At 41.5% G+C, this 18,827-nt stretch overlaps 1 protein-coding gene across 5 annotated transcripts in view; it reads left to right on the top strand.

The window, feature by feature from the left end:
* Positions 1–18,827, top strand: part of Fnip2 (folliculin interacting protein 2) — a 114,792-nt gene that overhangs the window by 87,964 nt on the left and 8,001 nt on the right. For all 5 annotated transcript variants that reach the window (XM_034499675.2, XM_034499674.2, XM_076932551.1 and 2 more), the window contains one exon: positions 17,745–17,945. In XM_034499675.2, coding sequence (XP_034355566.1) covers positions 17,745–17,945 — 201 coding nt within the window. The remainder of the gene's footprint in view (positions 1–17,744; positions 17,946–18,827) is intronic.

Raw genomic sequence — 18,827 nt, 5'->3', positions numbered from 1 at the left:
TCCTCCATCCTCCAGTTTCTTCTGCAAAAGGCCAGAGAGCAAGGGCACAGCTAAGGCACAGACCTCCAATTTTCTATAGAGGTCAGCTTCCTAGAGCCAGACAGGATGGGTAGAGTAAAGTGTGTTTTGGGGGGTGGTGGTGGTGGGGGTGAATGGCTGTGGGCTGGCCTGGAACATAAATTGACAGATGGTGAGTGACAGTTATATGCCTTCAGAAGGAAGACTGAAGAGATGTGTATAGCGTGCTTTTTATCCAAACCTTGCGAGTTTCTAAAAGCAATTACTTTAACTGATTTGTCATTGAGATCACTTTGATAGCCGGATGGAGATGACTGTAGAAAGATTTACAGGTATTACTGGAAAATTGCCTGTAGCTACTGCTAAGTGCTTTTCTGTTATCTACAGCATGACAGGAGCTGAACACTTACAGAAACTGTGTCAATCTGATGGACCTGTTTTTAATTGTGCTGCCATTGGGCAGATGTGCAAGCATAGCTGTTTTGCAATTAGAAACATATGCTATCTTGTGCAATAGGGAGAATCCTTGTTGCCTCATTAAGATTGTTGGAACCTGGCTTTGTTATCTCCTTATTACACACTTTTTATTTGTTGAGAGGGAGGGTTTTTGCAAAGTAGAAAAGAAGGCATTGTAGGTTATCTTTGGCCTTGAGCATCCACCCAGATACAAAGCAGACACAGGCTGGGCAGGCTAAGGGTGCTTGTATGAAATAAGAAGGGCTCAGGTGGGAAGCAGAGATCGGGATCCTGTACCCCATAGAGGTAGAGAGCTGTAGAGATAGTACCTGGGATCTGGGTAGGGCCCACCCAGCATACGCATGCTTACCCAAAAATGCGTAGTCCCACACACTTTGTCATCAGACACCATCTTTCGCAGGAACAGTCCTGGAATAAAACTGTGAGGTTTCTGTTATCTACAAATAACTCACAATTCTCTTTATTCTTATCACAGATACCACACACTTGCTCTTATCATTTCAGAGGTTGGGTCATCTATCCATCCCATAGTATAAGCACAGAGCCCTCCTTGCATGGTATCATCTTTCTGCACTGTCCTAAGTGTGTCCATCCTTTATGTGTTTAGTGTGTGTTGGGACACGGTAGGACCCCGTGTTGTGTCATCATCACCTCCTGCCTGTATCCATATAGGCAGAGCCCTTGGGTGTTGGCTTTCTGTGGTGCTGTTGGTTTGATTGCTGAGGATGCTGGGTTTGCTCCTTGCACCTTTACTCCACCAAGCCAGAGTGCTGCTCCTGACAGAGGCTCAGATAGGCTGTAGGAGCTCACGGGGTTGTCCTCAGTGATACTGAGCTCATGAGCTGCTGCACATTTGTTCTGAAATGTTCAGTGTCACTTACTAACCACCATGGAAAAGCAATGTCCTGGGTGGTAACCACCTCCAACTTAGCTGTGACTCAACTCATGAAATTCTGACATTTTTTTATAGGTCATCAATTTCTCATTTCTGAATATTTGATTTTCATTGTGACCATCTAACTCTGTAATTCCTATATTTGAGAAAATAGCCATGTCTATATTATCATTCCTTTTAGAGCTTGTCTGTGTTTTATTTTTTCCCTTTTAAAAACAGTATTTTTTTTTACTGGATATTTTATTTATTTACAATACAGATGCCATCCCATTTCTCCATTTCCCTTCCCTAGAACCCCCATCCCATCTCCCCTTCTCCTTTTTGCTTTTATATCATTAAAAACAGTATTTTTACACTGTATGAGCTCTCATTTCTTTAGATAGTCATCTTGAGAGGCTAAATTTTATTAGGCATACTAATTTATTTTGTGTGGTATGAGTGCTTACAAAATGCAGTCATGTGCATGGTGTTATAGGAAATTGTGAAACTATCTTTAAGTTTTAATAACTTCATGATATGTCCAGTTAACATTAGTGGATTTCCAATTTCATTTAACAAACCCATCATCATGAATTTTTCATTTGTTAGTTAGTTTGTCTGTCTGTTTGTTTGAGACAGACTCTCACTGTGTAGCCTCATGCTCTAAGCAGTCCACCGGCATCTGCCTCCCAAGCCCTGGGATTACAGGTGGGGTGTCATCATGGTGGTCCTGAGTTTTGATTTTGAACTGGAGTTTCATGTAGACTGCCTCTCTGACTCACACTCTGGTCTGCAACCACGCTGTTCTCTTTTTAGTTTAAAAGGCACTTAGCTTCCATTTACAAATACTTTGGAAATAGGGGTGTTTTTAAAACATTGGTTACATTGATGAATTAACCATTCATAAGGGACAGTGATTTTCTGAGCTGAGAACATTGTTAGGAAAAGAAGCAGAGATACAAGAGTTATGATGCATGGCCTCTGCACACTAAGAACTTGTGGGAGAGAAGTGGGGTAAATCCTATGCACTACTTGCTTTTACAACCTGATTTGAGTGTATAAGGAATTTCAGCTTTTTGCCAGGCTTTGAGGCTTGTAATTCCTTTTAAAGAAGGATTTTTTAATAATTTTGTAAAAACAATTGTTATAAGTATTGATTTTTTTTGACTTATGCATGGCTTAGATTATAAAATCTGGCTTTATAAATGTGCATTGTATAATCACAGCAGACTAGTTTTCTTTGGCGCACAAGGAAATTTCTTTCTAGAACATTCAACATCAAGAGTCTTTTCATTCTTTTTTGTTATCCTAGTCTCTTCCAAAAGAGATCTTTTGTCGTTCACTTTCATGGCTTTCATTGCCTTTCAAACACTAGGACCCGGTTTTCTCTCAGTGTTTTGGCACGTGCTGTTTTTCAGTCTGATACATGAACTCTTTCCTCCTGATACATGTTACTCAGCTGCTGTAGCAGTCCAAGGTGACTTTTCCTGTCAATCAAATGTATACTTCCCTCCACCTTCCTCTTCACTGAATGGAGAGGGGACATGTGCATGAGCCAGCAACACTTTCATCCTGTGACCCTCAGGCAGCCTTGTCTGTCTGCTGTGTCTCGTCTGCCAGTGAGTGCTGCCAACTAGGCAGTGTTGGTGACCAAACTGAAGGCAGAGGATGGTGACAGACCAACGGCAGCAGCACTGGCTTGACTCTGAGTCCTGGTGTCACTACTCACCGAGACTTTCAATTACGTCAGCTAACGTTACTTAAACCCAAGGATGATTTTAGAGGACACAAGAACAGGGAAACTGATGCAGTGGATAAGAGTTTGCTTTCCAGGTTGGGGAGAAAGCACAGTAGGAAAGTGCTTGCCAAATAAGCATGAAGACATGTTTGGTCTCCAGGACCTATGCAAAAAAAACTGGGTGGGGTGGCATACGTTTATAATTCAGCACTGGGGAGGCAGACATGGCCAACCTCAGCCTCCTCAGTGAGGTCCTCATGAGGACCATGTCTTGAACATGTCTTGAAAAATAAGATGGATGTACACAAGGAACACCTGAGTTTGACCTCTGGCCTACATCTGAGAAGTTGGGCCTCCAAAGAAGCAACCTAGGTTTGAATCATAGCCCAGCTCCTAATGGCTTTGTGGCCTTTTGAGGGAAGAGTTTATCCTATAAAATAAAGTGTACTGATGTCATTTGAGTTTGAAAATTCTGTAATCCACATCAACTGTTGAGCACAGTGCCTGGTATACACTACTACTAAGCACCCAGTAACTGTTAACTATGTAAACAGAAAATGTGAAAAAGCCTTAAAAATGGTAAATTAGTGTGAGATGTTATTTACGGATTACTTTCAGAGTTCAGAAAGATGTTCAAGTGTCCTCAACACTCTCTTGTTTGGTTATGGGTGTTAGACACCGAGAGCACCTGCTGGAGACAACTGAACTGAGCCTGAAAATAAATTTGCCCTTTGTCATGTAAACAGGGAGCTGGCTGGCTTCTCTTATATTAGGTAAGGTCATCAGGACTAAAATTGGCATCATAACAGTGATCTAGGCTTCAGGCATTTTTCAGACTAATCTATAAATAACAGTTGGATATAGCAGCCTGTTCCATTTAATTTTAAGAGTAGCAACAGATTGACTCCAGAAATATCACATAGGAGTCAGTAGCACAGATAAGGAGCTTTGCTGAAAGCCTGGCTGTGATACGTGCTCATGAATACTAATTAATTCATGTGGGCAACCAACCAGCCAGACTACAAAAGAACAGCCTGTCCCATCAGACAAGAAATCATTACTTAAGTAGCACATGGTATTAAATGCCTCAGGTCAGATCAACAGGTTAGAGAGGAAACCATTTTGGATGAGTCCCTTGTTTACAACACCCTGGCTGGTTTCATTTCTCTGGGTCATGTTAATAACTCAGGGCCTGCTGCAGCTCTGCCCTCTGCAGCTGGAGCCCTGAATGCAACCCCACTTAGAACTGGGAGATGTATTTAGAGGACTTTTAAACAAACTCAGTTAGCTATGTTGCTGTTTGTTTTTTCAGACATCATCTTACTGTGTAGCCCAGGTGGGCCTTGAACTTGCAATCCTCCTGTTAGCTTCCCAAGTTCTGGGATTATAAGCATGTGTCACCATGCCCATCTCACTTGCCTGTCCCCCTTTTTACCTCCTTCCCACATACTAGACATGTGCGCACTGGTCTATTACCTCCAACTCTTAAACTACATGTTTGGCCTATAACTGGCTTTTGATGACCATTTTTTAGTAATGAAGAAGATGGAAATCCTTACAGATGGTCAGGATTATTATTTAGTGAGACCTTAGTATTGTGTGTGTGTATATGTACTTGCCTTCATACATGTACATCAGTATGTCCACATTTCTACAAACATGTGTTTCCTTCTTCGCATAGGCCTACAGTTACTGTGAAGCAGAAACAGAAACTTATTTTCTTTGTATTCTTAGTGTGTTGCCCGGTGCCTGGTGCATGAAAGTGCTTGTTCTTTTCAGGTAACTTCATAAACTGCATTCAGAGCATTGTATGTTTCTTGTTGGAGCTGAGTATGCCTTCTGCTGGGGTAAAGAGAAATGTGCATAGTCTTTCTTTAGAGTCGTGACAAGGAGGAGTGATGTATTTGACATGACGCTGGCAGCTCTTTGCGCTCATTTCGTATTCTTTTAAGTTTATTTATTTTTATGGCTATAGGAGTTGTGCTTGCACAGGCCAGAGGAGGAACTGGAGTTACAGGTGGCTGTGTGGGTCTTCATGTGGGTGCTGGGAACTGAACCCAGGTTCTCTGGAAGAGTGTTTGGTTTTTTCTTGCTTTGTTTTGTGTACTTTTTATTGATTCTTCATGAGTTTCACATCATGCACCCCAGTCCCACTCATCTCCCATCCCTTCATACTCATCCTCCACCCTTTCAACCTTTCCGCAAAAGAAAAAGAAAAAAGAAGGGGAAAAGGTCTTGTGGAAGCCGCAGTGTGTGACAGTGTGTCCCACAGTGTGTGTGACAGTGTGTCCCACAGTGCACCCTTTGTCCATACTTCTTTACTTGCAAATGTTCATTTCAGTGAGTCATGGGCTGTTCAAGGCCTCGGGCTTCTGCTTCTCTATGAGAGCTGCATCCTCACCGGGTGGGACTCCTCTCAGATAGCCTTGTTGCCCTGTGACACGGAGGTCCTGCAGCTTTGGATCTGTAGGACTGGATCCTGGAACAGTGTTCTTAACCTGGGCCATCTCTACAGCTCCCTGCACTTACTTTCTGTACTTAGAGGAGACTAAGGTCTTTTGGACCCTCGGTCTCTTCTGCATACTGTTTCAGAGTTGAGCACATATGTACTTTCATTTTCCCGTTTTCTTTTTAGTATGAGATACTTAAGTATTTATGTCAGCCTCCACAACAAGCTGCGAACCTTCTCTGGTATTGAAGTCACACTTCATCACGTGACTTGCTTTTGGGACTCTTTGTGACCTTTTACACCTTGCTGCACCTTCAAACTAAATCTGATCTCAGTCTGGCAGTTGAGCTGGTGGCCAACTCAGGCTGAATGTGGGCACTAGCCAGTGAGTGCAGTGATTACAGTCACAAGCGTAGCACACAGAGGCTGGGCTTCTCACCCCTCTGCTTCATCGTGCTTTTGGAGTGCCCCTTTCCTTCCCTGTGCCCATAGTGGTCATGGCGTCTTGTGGTTCTCGGAGGCCGCCACCTCCACCTAGCCCAGAGTGACTGCTGCTCTTGCTGCCCCTCCTTCCTCTGAGTTTTTGAGATGCGATCTTGGTTTTTTGTTTTTTGTTTTTTTGCCCAGGCTGACTTTGAATGTGACTTGTTCTTGTCTGATCTACCAAGTGTTGGGAAGACAGCTATGCACCATCTTGCAGACCCTTGTCTTTTATCATGTGACAACTCTTCATTCTTAAGTGACTAACACTAAACTTGTTTCCAAGAGAAAAATTCTGCTAAGCAAATGCAAATAGCAGTGTGAAGTATAATTGTTTCTTTCGAGTCTTCATATGCACTAGCAGTCTGGTGGCAGCCTCTTAGGTTTCCTGGCTGGCTTGGCTCTCCATGGTTGAAGGAGGTAGGCTGGATAGGAGAGTTATGCCATGGCAGACTTTATCTGTTGGAAATCACTGGAGTGGCTTTTATATGAGAGGCATCTCTATTACTCAGCTGGAGTAGCATTCCAGCAACACTGTGTACAAGTGACATGAAGATGGTATTCTCACCGCCATCATGTATGAGGACATTGTTGTTGGGGTTTTAGGATATACGCCTAGGTCTTGGCAGTTCCCCAAAGCTATACTTGTTTGCCTTCCCCAACATACCAAAGAAGGAGACAGTGGCTTGCAAAATCGGTAACCTTGTAATTCTGCAGGACACAACCCGGACCGGTCAGTCTTCTCTCCCCAGCATTTGCTGCTGCTTGTACAGCTTTAGGGAGGGATCCCAAGAATCCTTAACCAGCTCCTTGGGGCTTTTATTTTTTTATTGACTTTCTGAACTGTGTAAGTCTCATTTCCTGAATCTTGATAAGCTTCAGTCTTCTTTCTAAGAAGGAATGTTTTAATTCTAAGGAAATTTCTGTCCAACCGTATGTTATTACATACCTGAGTTTTATGGTTTTAATACATATATTTGATAAGATGTGATCTTAAAAAGTTCTACATGAGCCAGCACTTAGTAGGTGAAAGCAGAAAGATTGGGATTTTAGGGATATCCTTAACTACATAGCAAGTCCAAGTCTAGTTTGAACTACATAAAACTCTGTCTCAACATGCCCCAAATCTATTTAGTAAACTCTGCCATTATGGTATAGCTAATAAGAAAAGGTTAATGTTAAAAAGAAATGTAATTCTGGGCATTGTTTTACACAAGTTTAAGGCTAGCATGTGAGTCCCAGGCTAGTCTTTGGCTGTGTAGCAAATCAAAAAACCATCAATGTAATTCAGTTTTCCTTTGTGCAGTGTGGTGCTATACACGCTTCAACTATAGAGGCCTCCCAGAAGAGACTTGTTAAGTAAGGACCAGTACTGGGGATGGTGGCTGGCTTCACTCAGGTTTCTATTGCTGTCATAAAATACCAGGACAAAAGTGAACTTGAGGAATATACTATAATCCTAGCACTAAAGAGGCTGAAGCAAGCAGATCACAAGGTAAAGCCCTCTGGGACCTACATACTGAGGGCATGTCTCAAAAACACAAATTAAGCTCCAGGGCATTGGATATGTGCAGGATTGTATTGCTGAAACAACCCCAAACATGGATTTTTAGATTTCTTCCAAGTCTATACGCTTAGCCGTTGACTTACTGCAGTTGACTTACAGGCCAAATCATAGTGCATTCCAACTGGCTCCTCTCCAATGGGCCTGTTTCTATTAAAAGGGCTATCTACAGTCAGTAGAATCAATAGAACTTAAGTGTCATCTCTCTGAAGGTATAGAAGTCAAACTCCCTCACCATACAGCCAATGTGATCTCTTGATGTTTTTACCGTTTCCCAGCTGCTTTTTCTTGACTCTTGAGAGACATTTTTTTTTCCTTTAGAATATTCTTGTTTTCCAACAAATAAGCAGGCAGGTTCCAGGTGATGCTCTGAGGTGGACGTACGTGGCTAACTCTACAGGAATACCCAGAGGGACTGAGTGGGAAGTTTTTAATCTGAGAGTATATAAATCTTACAGTGTTTTCAAGGCACTCTTCTAAAAGTGCTCAACATTCTTCTCTTGCTGGAGTCTGTGTACATAACAGCAGAGCCATGGTGTTAGGCAGAGCATGATGCCAAGACTCCATCATTTGTCTGGGTACAGCCTGTTCTCACTCAGTAGGTAGCAATTCTCAAGTTCCTGCTCCTGTGCTAGGGAGGAAGTTGAGGAAACTGCTGACCCACAGATCCCGTGACTCTGCCGTGGTCTTTCTTCTTGCTCCCATGCTCCTGTGACCTAAAGGGGACTCAGCATACTTTCCGTAGTGACCTTCCCTTTATGTCTCTTTTTCTTAATGAGTCACTTTAATTTTATATACCAAACCCTCTGCCCTTCTTGACCATATATGTTGCTCCAATCCTCTGCTGTAATTCACACATAGAGAATGTTCTTTCTTCGGTGCTTAGAGATACTCTTCCCATTGGTGTGTCAGCTTGTGTGTCACGCAGTCTGGGATATTGGATTGACACACGCTCCTTCCCTTCTTTTTTCTGCCACAGGGACATCATATAGGAAGTTAGGGTCAATTGGAACCTAGGACCTAAATCGCCCTCAAATCCGTGTTTTAAAGACTAGATTTTGAAGCTGAGTGTGGTGACAGATGCCTGTAATGTTACCATTCAGGAGTCTGAAGCAACAGGATCACTGTGAGTTTGGGGCCAGCCTGGAATACATACAGTTAGTAGCCTGTCTCACAGAAATATTTTTAAAATTGGTTCTCTAAGAATGTGATGGGCATGCATTCAACTTATGGTATGCTAACACAGGGCCCAGGTGAATGAATAAAGGACAGATTCATATTGTGTGGAGCTTGGGTTCAAGATTCACATACACAACGTTTTCACTTTCTTTGTTTAGAAAGGCCAAGCCTGTTGATGAGAAAGCATCATCGTGCTGTGAAATCTGACTCCCTGATTCACAAAGCCTTGGGAACATGTAAAGGGAAGTTTCTGAGACCATGTGTTGCCAGGAAGGAGCTGCATACTCCTCAGGCATACCTAGCCAGAAGCCAGCACTTAGCTGCACCCCAGTCCGGAGGGCTTTAGCTGTCTGTTGTAGAGAATGTATTTGATGTGTGAGAAGTATGAGGGTAAGCAGTGTGTGGGAAAACTTGGACTTTCTGTAAACAAGAGTATACCATGAGAATCGTCTTGGGAAAAAATGGCCTTATTCATGCAAAGTACTTTATCAAATTCTTCATTGATACTTTTGCTTAAATAAATGTTGAACAATTAGACCTTACATAGTTGCTGACCCTTTCAGTAGTAAAAATATAAACCCCGAAAAACCCTGGAAATAGTACAAGAAGAATGTTGGTCCCCAAACTTTGCACACAGCCCATCAGACACTTCTCATCTGTGAGAAGAGAATCAGGGCTGCGTCACTTCCCCTTTGAATAACAGCATCCAGGACAAACTAGGGAATGATAGCCTCTGTTAAAGTGACTCTTCTGTACTGTACGTGTCTGGTTTTTCTTTGCAACCTTCCCAAACCTCGTTAAGTCATTGCAGCGACTGTTGCCCCATGGCTGCTGTGTGTGTTTAGGATCTTGGTTAGCAGAACTCAGCTGACATAAAGTAAGCAGAAAGAGTTGGTGAGAGCAGCAGAACAACCAGGGTAACAGCAGACCAGGCCCAGAAAGCGCACACGGATCTGTACTAACTGCTGTCGGGGAGAAATGTGGCACCCGTCCTCCCTCCTGGATCTCAAGGAGGGAGTATTGGCTCACTAGGGCACCTTGATAGAGGAGAGACAGCAGCCTGCTTACAGACCCACCAGGCCTTATCAAGAAGGAAGTTAGGATGTGCAGATTAGCAGCTCAAAGCAACAGCTGACCAGCACAGAGCTGGATGGTATTAAAGAAAGGCAGAAGGCAGCCAGTACTGGTTTTCTTTAGGAAATGAGTTAGGAAAGTGCTTCCAGGCATTGGCATGCAGTCTCCTACACTGGGGAAAGGGGCAGAGCATGGGGCTATGACCTCTGTGCTATTGGGAGGCCGTTGTATGCATGGAGGACACAGTGGGGTCTGTCAGAAGGCATGGCTGGTGAAGCAGTCACTTTTTAATCAGTTTTGTTTTTTAAATCGTAGGAACAAATGTGAAAATATGTTGTTTCATTATTTATTAGGAAAATGCAAATTTAAAATGGCTGCACACCCTGTATGATGGCTACAATTGGAAAGGTGCAGTCTGGTACTAGGATTGATACAAAATAACAGATATGCTGGGATGTGTAGCAGATGGCAGACGAGCCACTTTGCAAAGTTAGGCCTGCACTTACCACATGAACTAGCATTTCCACTCAGTATTTATTCAGAGAAGTAAAAGCATGTTCACACTTAAGATTTGTATATATGAATGCTCACAGCTGGTTGTTCTTTTTTAAAGATTTATTTATTTATTATGTATACAGTGTTCTGCATCCATGTATGCATGCAGACCAGAAGAAGGTACCAGATCTCATTATGAGATCATGAACAACCATGAGGTTGCTGGGGATTGAACTCAGGACCTCTGGAAGAGCACTCAGTGCTCTTAACCTCTGAGCCATCTCTCTAGCCCTGCTACTTGTTCTTAATGGCTAAACATTTGAAACAATCTCTCTCTTTCTCTCTGTCTCTGTCTCTCTCTTCCCTTCCTCCCTCCCTTTCCCCCCCTCTCAATTTATTCTTTATTTTATATGTATGTTTGCATATAAGCATACGTACCATATGCATGGCTGGTCTCTACAGAAGATGGCAGATTCCCTAGAACTGGAGTTACAGACACATAGGTTCTAGGAACTGAACCCAGGTCTTCCACAAGAGCAATATATCTGTGTCATCTCTGGCATTTTTTTTAAATGTGCTATACTCTTACAGGGGGATATTCAAAAACAAAAATAAGGCACTAAGGTGCAATAATTACAGCTATATCTTTTTTTTAATTGGATATTTTATTTACATTGCAGATGTTATCCCCTTACTCCATTTCTCCCCCCACCCGCCCAGGAACCCCCTATTCCATCCTCCCTCCTCCTACTTTTATGAGGATGTGCTCTCACCCACTCCCCCACTCCCACCTCCCCTTCCTCGAATTCCCCCCACACTCAGCATCCAGCCTTCATGGGACCAAAGATCTCCTCTCCCACCTATGCCCAACAAGGCCATCCTCCCCTACATATACAGCTGGAGCCATGGGTCCCTCCCTATGTGCTCCCAGGCTGGTGGTTTAGACCCTGGGAGCTCTGGTTGGTTGGTATTATTGCTCTCCCCATGGGTCTGCAAACCCTTTTAGCTACTTCAGCTCCTTCTCTCTAACTCCTCAATTGGGAACCCCTTGATCAGATCAGTGGTTAGCTGTGAGTATCTGCCTCTGAATATGTCAGACTCTGGAAGACCTCTAAGGAGACAGTTATATCAGTCACCAAAGGCAGACGCTGATGCGGATGTCAGCATGCACTTCCTGACATCCGCATCAGCGTCTGCCTTTGGTGACTGCACATGGGATGGATACCCAGATGGAATGGTCTCCAGAGGGCCCCTCCTTCAGTTTCTGTCCTCCACTTTGTCTCCGTATTTGCTCCCTTGAGTATTTTGTTACTCCCTTCTAAGAAGAACCGAAGCACCCATACTTGGTCTTCCTTCTTCATGAGCTTCATGTGGTCTATGAGTTGAATCTTGGGTATTTCAACTTTTGGGCTAATATCCAATTATCAGTGAGTGAATACCATGTGTGTTCTTTTGTGATCGGGTTGCCTCACTCAGGATGATAATTTCTAGTTCCATCCATTTACCTAAGAATTTCTCAAATTCATTGTTTTAATAGCTGAGTAATACTCTATTTTGTAAATGTACCACATTTTTTGTATCCATTTCTCTGTTGAAGGAAATCTGGGATTTTTTTTCCAGCTTCTGGCTATTATAAATAAGGCTGCTATGAACATCGTGGAGCATATGCCTTTGTTATATTTTGGAGCATCTTCTGGGTATTTGCCCAGGAGTGGTATAGCTGGGTCCTCAGGTAATTCTATGTCCAGTTTTCTGAGGAACCACCAGACTGATTTCCAGAGTGGTTGCATCATCTTGCAATCCCACCAAGAGTGGAGGAGTGTTCCTCTTTCTCCACATCCTCGACAGCATCTACTATCACCTGAGATTCTGATCTTAGCCATTCTAACTGGTGTGTGGTGCAGTCTCAGGGTTGTTTTGATTTGCATTTTCCTGATGACTAAGGATATTGAACATTTTTTTAAGTGCTTCTTGGCCATTCAAGTTTCCTCAGTTGAGAATTTTTTGTTTACCTTTATACCCCATTTTTAATATGGTTATTTGATTGTCTGGAGTCTAATTTCTTGAGTTCTTTGTATATATTGGATATTAGCCCTCTATTGGATGTAGAATTGGTAAAGATCTTTTCCCAATCCATTGGTTGCCGTTTTGTCCTGTTTGACAATGTCCTTTGCCTTACAGAAGCATTGCAATTTTATGAGGTGCCATTTGTCAATTCTTTTTTTAACCAAAAATTTTTTAAAATTTTTATTAGATATTATATTTACATTTCAGATTTTATCCCCTTACCATTTGTCAATTCTTGCATAAGCCATTGGTGTTCTGTTCAGGAACTTTTTCCCCTGTGCCTAGGTATTTGAGGGTCTTTCCCACCTTCTCTTCTATTAGTTTCAGTGTATCTGGTTTTATGTGAAGGTCCTTTTTCCACCTGGACTTGAGCTTTGTACAAGGAGATAAGAATGGATTGATTTGCATTCTTCTACATGCTGACCTCCAGTTGAGCCAGCACCATTTGTTGAAAATACTGTCCTTTTTCCACTGGATGGTTTTAGCTCCTTTGTCAAAGATCAAGTAACCATAGGTGTGTGGGTTTATTTCTGGATCTTCAATTCTATTCCATTGATCTTCCTGTCTGTCTCTATACCAATACCATGCAGGGTTTTTTTATCACTACTGCTCTGTAGAACAGTTTGAGGTCAGGGATGGTGATTCCCTCAGAAGTTCTTTTATTGTTGAGAATAGTTCTTGCTATCCTGGGTTTTTTGTTATTCCAAGTGAATTTGCAAATTGCTCTTTCTATCTCTATGAAGGATTGATTGGAAATTTTGATGGGGATTACATTGAATCTGTAGATTGCTTTTGGCAAGATGGCCATTTTTACTATATTAATCCTGCCAATCCACAAGCATGGGAGATCTTTCCATCTTCTGAGATCTTCTTTGATTTCTTTCTTCAGAGACTTCAAATTCTTGTCATACAGATCTTTTACTTGCATGGTTGCATTCACTCCAAGGTATTTATTATTTATGACTGTTGTGAAGGATGTCATTTCCCTAATTTCTTTCTCAGCCTGTTTATCCTTTGAATAGAGGAAGGCTACTGATTTGTTTGAGTTGATTTTATATCCAGCCACTTTGCTGAAGTTGTTTATCAGGTTTAGGTGTTTTCTGGTGGAAGTTTTAGGGTCACTTAAGTATACTATCATATCATCTGCAAATAGTGAAATTTTGACTTCTTCCTTTCCTATTTGTATCCCTTTGACTTCCTTTTGTTGTCTAATTGCTTAGGACTTCCAGTACTATATTGAATAGGTAGGGTGAGAGTGGGCACCCTTGTCTAGTCCCTGATCTTAGTGGGATTGCTTCAAGTTTCTCTCCATTTAGTTTGATGTTGGCTCCTGGCTTGCTGTATATTGCTTTTACTATGTTTAGGTATGGGCCTTGAATTCCTGATCTTTCCAAGACTTTTAACATGAAGGGATGTTGAATTTTGTCAAATGCTTTCTCAGCATCTAGTGAGATGATCATGTGTTTTTTTTTTCTTTGAGTTTATTTATGTAGTGGATTAAATTGATGGATTTCCGAATATTGAACCATCCCTGCATTCCTGGGATAAAGATTACTTGATCATGATGGATGATTGTTTTGATGTATTCTTGGATTTGGTTTGCAAGAATTTTATTGAATATTTTTACATCAATGTTAATAAGGGAGATTGGTCTGAATTTCTCTTTCTTTGTTGGGTCTTTGTGATGTTTAGGTATGAGCGTGATTGTAGCTTTATAGAACGAATTGGTATTGTTCCTTCTGTTTCTATTTTGTGGAATAGTTTGAAGAAAATTGGTATAAGGTCTTCCTTGAAGGTCTGATAGAATTCTGCACTAAAACTGTCTGGTCCTGGGCTTTTTTGGTGGGGAGACTTTTAATGACTGCTGCTATTTCTTTAGGGGTTATGGGACCATTTAGATGGTTTATTTGCTCCTGATTTAACTTTGGAACCTGGTATCTGTTTAGAAAATTGTTCATTTCATCCAGATTGTTCAGTTTTGTTGAGTATAGGCCTTTGTAGTAGGATTTGATGATTTTTTTTAAAAAATTTTCTCAGTTTCTGATGTTATGTCTCCCTTTTCAAGTTCTGATTTTATTAATTTGGATACTGTCTCTGTGCCTGCTGGTTAGTCTAGCTAAGGGATTATCTATCTTGTTGATTTTCTCGGAGAACCAGCTCCTGGTTTTGTTGATATTTTGTATAGTTCTTTCTGTTTCTACTTGGTTAATTTCAGCCAATTACAGCTATATCTTAAAAGTACTATTTTTAAAGAAGCCAGACACAAAAGACTATGGACCATATGATCTTATTTATATGAAATTCTACATAAGTCAGAACAACAGTTCTATGTAGGCTTAGATTTTTCAAAACCTACTTTATTTAGGGTTCTTAAATGCTTCAACCTCCCGTCTAACCCACTCACCAGAGGTAGAGAAAGGGAAGGTTAATAGGGACAGGGTGTTGTGGACCTGTTTAGAAGTAGTTGCTTGGGGTGACTCCACTCTTCGTTGTCAGGGTATCAGCAGTCCACTTCAACAGCAAACCCCAAACACAAATCAGTAGCAATGGCTTGATCCAGCAGAAACAGCAAGGCTTCACCAAATAGGCACATGTCAGTGGAAGTAGCCAGAATCAGCTGGAATACCACGAGAAGTTCTTTGACACATTTCTCTCTATAAAGTGAAGACCAGCAAAGATCAGGTAGTGAAGCATTGCATAGCATAGCAATACAAGAGCTTCCTTCTGCTATGTGTGGGCTTCCATTTATATTCTTTCTAAAGAATCACACACCTCCTCAAGTGTCTGTTTTCAGCAAAGCATCACATGCCCTTTTATAAGACATCTTTCTGATAAACATCATGTGACACTCCAGAGCTGTTAAAGAAACCAGAAATATCCACCTCAGTTCTAGAAAGCATATTAGTTGTTGCTGGGATAACTAACTATAGGGAACTGACTACAAAGGAACTTGAACTTCTGTCAGTCCTGCAAGATTTTAATACATGATTATGACAGTGGGTGCACAACTATATACATTTGTTAAAGCTCATCCAATTTACATATATAATGAAGGGATTGTAATGTGTAAATTACATCAATGAAAAGACAAAAAGGTCCCACAGAGTATAAAAGACAAACTTCCATACAGCACACCAGTACCCTTCCAACATAAAATGGTGGATACATGTCTGTCACATGAGCCATGGAACACTTGCTTAAGGCTAAGAAATCTTCTAAAATGACTAGAATTTCTAAGAAACAATTTCTTTATTGTAAAAACAGTCATTATAAAATATCACACCTACTTATTTATATCTGTACTCCCAAATTTTGAGACCAGTATTAAATGTCAGGCATTAAAGAAAATTAATCAGAAAAATAGCATATTTGAAGATGTAAGTATAGAATATCAGCAATCTCAAAATTATGCCCCAGAAACTAGGAGAAATAACTCCAGATGAAAAACACGTAACTGACTGGTAAAAAGCCTCCTGCAGCATATAGGTGGATACAGGATGACAGAACTCAGTGGGATACAATACATACAAGACTTGAAGCTTTGGACTTGGATAAAGACCGTCCATGAGGAGCTTTTACCATTTTACTGTCAGCTCCTCCTACTAACTTATCACACATATGAATCACTAGCTCAGCTATTTATCAACTACAGAACTACAAAGTTTTCATCTTGAATATCTGTCTCTCTCTTGAGTTGCTACAGGAAGGCAGCAGTAAGTTCAGAGTAACTACAGGTAGAATAAAAACCTAGTTTGAGAGATGAAATATTTATAAGGCCATTTTCTCTGATGTTTCAAAGTTGTCTTAGTTTTTTTCTGTCAATGGTGATATAATACCCTGACAAAACCAGCTTAGAATAGAAGGGTTCATTTTAGCTCACTGTTTGAGGTTATAGTCTGTCATTGCAGTAGAGTCACCGCAGCAGGAGTCACATTGCATCTGTGGAGAAGCAGCAGAGAATAATGAATGTTTGTGCTCTTCACTTTCTTCTCTTTATAGAGTCCAGGATCCCAGCCTAGGGAATGGTGCCACCCATCATGAGCCAGTCTTCCCACCTTAAATATCCCAATCAAGACAATCCTTTACAAGCCTGCTCTAAATCTCACTTGACAGCTGAGATTAATCATTACAGATGTTTATACCCTATGATACAGTTTATTCTGAAGCATTTTTACATTTTAAGTATGTGTCTCAGCAGCCAGACTTTGACCTTTTAGATTTATCTGTATAAATAAGTCCTCAGCCTGATTATAAGTATTAGCAATGATTGGTGTGTACAACCACAGTTACTAAAGAAACTCTGCTTAACAATTAAAGCTATAACTTTAAGGAATTGGTGCTGATAGTGGTAATGGTGTCACGTGTGTGTGTGTGTGTGTCTGTCTGTCTGTCTGTGTGTCTGTCTGTCTGTCTGCCTGCCTGCCTGCCTGCCTGCCTGCCTGCTAGCTACACATGTGCAGGTACCCACAATAGCCAGAAGAGGGCATTAAAACCCCTAGAGGTAGTTAGTTACAGGCTGTTGTGTGCTGCTTAAAAGGTGCTGGGAACCAAATTGCAGTCCTTAGGAAGAACAGGAGGTTTTCTTAAACCATTTCTCCAGTTCCATCTACCTTGGTTTGTGAGACAGGGTCTCTCTCACTTGGACTCAGCACTCACCAGTTAGGCTCAGCTGACTGGCCAGGGACCCTTAGGCTATTACTTTTTCTACCTCCCCAGGGCTGGAAGTATATACCACCATGTCTAGTTTGTTTTTTTTTTTTTTTTTTTAAATGGGTTCTGCTCAGACAGAACTGACTTTTTATTGGAAAAATATTATTTTGATTTTCCTCATTCTACATGGGAATACAGTCATTCATAAAGACAGTAAATTTAATATAGTAAATGTTGGGAAACCATGTCCTTTTGTGTATCTGTGAACTTTTAACACCTTGTAACTTTTCTGAAAATGATTTTATGAAAAAATGCCATTTTAAGAAGTTTTTATTAACTTGGGGTGTGTGGTGTGTGTGTGTGTGTGTGTGTGTGTGTGTGTGTGTGTGTACGCGTACATGTATGTACGTATACCACAGCACATTTGTAGGTCAGAGGACAACTTGAAAGAGTCCCTCCTTCTGAGCTTGGATTTTTGTCTTGCTAAGAAGAACCTATCCTCTGAGCCACCCCACCGCTCCTCACTAATTAATTTTAAGTGCTGCTTCGGTGGCACACCTTTCTGAGTACCTGTAAAGCTCCATGCTCCTGCAGTTCACACCTTCATCCTCTAATCTCAGACAAAGCTCTCTGCCCATTCTGAGCTGGAGAATGCTGACCCACTGTGTCTCCCTTTCAGCATCCAGTGCTCGATGAACCGATAGCCGAAGCTGTCTGTATCATTGCAGACACTGACAAGTGGACTGTCCAGGTGGCCACGAGTCAGAGGAAAGTGATGGACACCATGAAGCTGGGCCAGGATGTCTTGGTCTCTAGTCAGGTGTCCAGTTTACTCCAGTCCATCTTACAGCTCTATAAGCTTCACCTCCCTGCTGATTTTGTAAGTATTTGCTCTTCTGTCATTAATGATTTTATAATGGAAAAGTAACTTTTATTCAGTATTTTGATTATAAAAATCACAAGTTCAGACACATAATTTTTAATATATTGAAGGTTAGCATTAAAGAAAAATGGAACATGCAACATCAGACCTGCAGACAGGGCAGAGCTTTGATGGAGCAGAGGACAGTATCTTCTGAGCAAAGCAGATAGTAAAGTAGGTAAGGGGGAACTGAGTCTAAAAAGAAACTTAAAGTTCTCCACTGGGGAGAGTCTAGATGGGTCTGAGGTGGGCCAGTATCTGAAGGGACCGTAGTTTCTTCTGTTCTGTGAGCATCCTCACAGTCCATTCCAGGCGAATGGAAGCACTTCAAGTTTGGAAGTTCTGTGTAAGAACATATAACATGGCATCAGCTGTTCCTTTCCAAGTGGGATTTAAGGATTACGTTTGTAACATCCTAAATAGAAATGAAGAACAGCTTAGAAAGTCCTAGAAAATTATTTGCAGCTCCTCCCTAGTCCATGGGATATATTTAACAAATTTCTTTTGACATGTGGTATGTGTTTGAATGTATATCCAGAGAATGAGAGAGAAAGTTTTGTCAAGGAGAGGAATGAAAGGCATATAGCTGGGCAGCTTAGTTATGCTGGCCTTAGGGACACCACTTGGAAGTGCCTGCCTTTTCTGCTTCCTTCCATTCAGTGCAGGGATGCTTTCTGCAGCAAAGCCTGAGTTCAGAACTTCGTCTCCCTCCTGGCCTCAGGAAATAGCACAGAACTGCTTAACAGCAAAACAGGAAGCTGAGTATCAGTTAATACACTGACTGCCGCCTCACTGGTCACCTCTAAATGCTTAGAGCCAGGTCTTCAGCTGCTCCACTTT

The sequence above is a fragment of the Arvicanthis niloticus genome, chromosome 4 (genome assembly GCF_011762505.2).
Source record: "Arvicanthis niloticus isolate mArvNil1 chromosome 4, mArvNil1.pat.X, whole genome shotgun sequence".
Classification (NCBI taxonomy): domain Eukaryota; kingdom Metazoa; phylum Chordata; class Mammalia; order Rodentia; family Muridae; genus Arvicanthis; species Arvicanthis niloticus.
Note: the sequence above shows the minus strand (reverse complement) of the source record. Positions and strands in the feature narration are given on the sequence as shown.